The sequence below is a fragment of the Penaeus monodon genome, chromosome 24 (assembly GCF_015228065.2).
Source record: "Penaeus monodon isolate SGIC_2016 chromosome 24, NSTDA_Pmon_1, whole genome shotgun sequence".
Taxonomy (NCBI): Eukaryota; Metazoa; Arthropoda; class Malacostraca; order Decapoda; family Penaeidae; genus Penaeus; species Penaeus monodon.
Genome location: NC_051409.1, coordinates 4,850,011 through 4,851,472, shown reverse-complemented (window position 1 = coordinate 4,851,472; position 1,462 = coordinate 4,850,011). Strand labels below are relative to the sequence as shown.

The 1,462-nt window shown below is 45.1% G+C and overlaps 1 protein-coding gene across 1 annotated transcript in view; it reads right to left on the bottom strand.

Moving 5' to 3' along the window:
• Positions 1–404: 404 nt before the first annotated feature.
• Positions 405–1,462, bottom strand: part of LOC119588815 — a gene marked incomplete in the record, with an annotated part of 17,943 nt that continues 16,885 nt past the window's right edge. The window contains 1 exon segment of the mRNA XM_037937462.1: positions 405–781. Within this exon segment, the coding sequence (XP_037793390.1) occupies positions 730–781 (52 nt within the window).

The following is a 1,462-nucleotide window of genomic DNA, read 5'->3' as shown; positions in this document are numbered from 1 at the left end:
TGACCCAATCGCATTATCCCTCAGCTTGGGACATATATAAGCTATAGAACATGATTAAACTAAGCGACAATCGGGGAGGCCTAGTGAGAAAAAAGACGTTCCTGTCCCTGGGTTAGAGATAGATTTTGACTTTTTGCTACTGTGTTAAATACAGATCATATGAACACGTGAAATCCCTAATCCTCAGCATTTATGGTAGAGACAAGTAGGCTTATCAGTGTTTTCTTCCATAAAGGATACATTTTAATTTTATAAATAATCTTTCTGGCGATCTATGATTTCGTCAGTTAATGTGAAATTCCTATAAATACAATTTCAACATGAATGGATGAATGAAAATTGATGTGCCGTGCAATCCTTTTCTCTACCAGATCAACCAGAAGTAGATTGCACTGAAGACAGTTAATATAATGGCACACACGACTCTGCTGACCCCTAGCACAAATGAGGGATCAGTCAGAGCCTTCTCATGCTTGTAAGAGAACTTGCTTGATTTGTCTCTGTCCCTGATCAGGGAACGAGGCAAGAAAAGGGGTCCTGTCGACTGGTGGTCAGATCCAGTGCCCTCACTGACACTGCTGCAGGTGGCCAGGTGGATGCCGATGATGAGAGTGAGGAAGCAGATGTTGAAGACAAACCACACGTCGATGTGCTTGAGGTAGGCCGTGCTGGGCAGAGAAGAGCTGGTCTCCGTGTAGAGCGAGATGAGCACCAGCAGCATCGTCAGGCTCATGGTGCCTCGCTCGTTGAACTTGTCCACGGGCAAGTGAAGCGACCAATACCTGTCGCCGAAAAAAGAAGATGTCATTGTGAAATTAGAAACATATAAATTCTGAGAACACTACTAAAGTCACTTTTTGTCTCGAAATAACAGGTGGACACGAACCCCAACAACTGAAGGAGGTATGTAGGCAAATAGGTGGTCCATAGGCGGTACTTGTAGCGACGGGACAGACGGAGCAACAGGGTCAGAGTTCCCTCCCTCAGAGAGCAGTCCCTGACGTGGTATTGGTCCAAGATGGTCGGGCAATGCACCACCTGCGAGTCACGGCTCACGTTCACGCCACCTGGGGCCACGTTCGCCACCTGTTGGTACCAAATTAGGAAAAATACACGCCATAGTATTGCTCAAGTCTATGTACCTAGTGTGCAGATACTCTCGCACTTTATGCTGACAGTGGACGTTGTTTCAGTGGGACCAGAAAAATATCAAACTATCTAGATGTAAACAATTACGAATTTTACAAGAATTAACAATGATTACCGACAGATATAAGGATATAACACTAACCGTTATCATCACTTCGCATTCCTGTTCGTCCCAAGGGTACAAGTGAAGCTGAAAGTGACAGCTCACAGTCGACCTCAAGTCCAGTTCTAACACGAGTGGATTCTCAGAGCCCTTGTACTTGTAACCTGGAGGTATAAGGGATAAGGCAGAGATCAAAACACTCATACACGT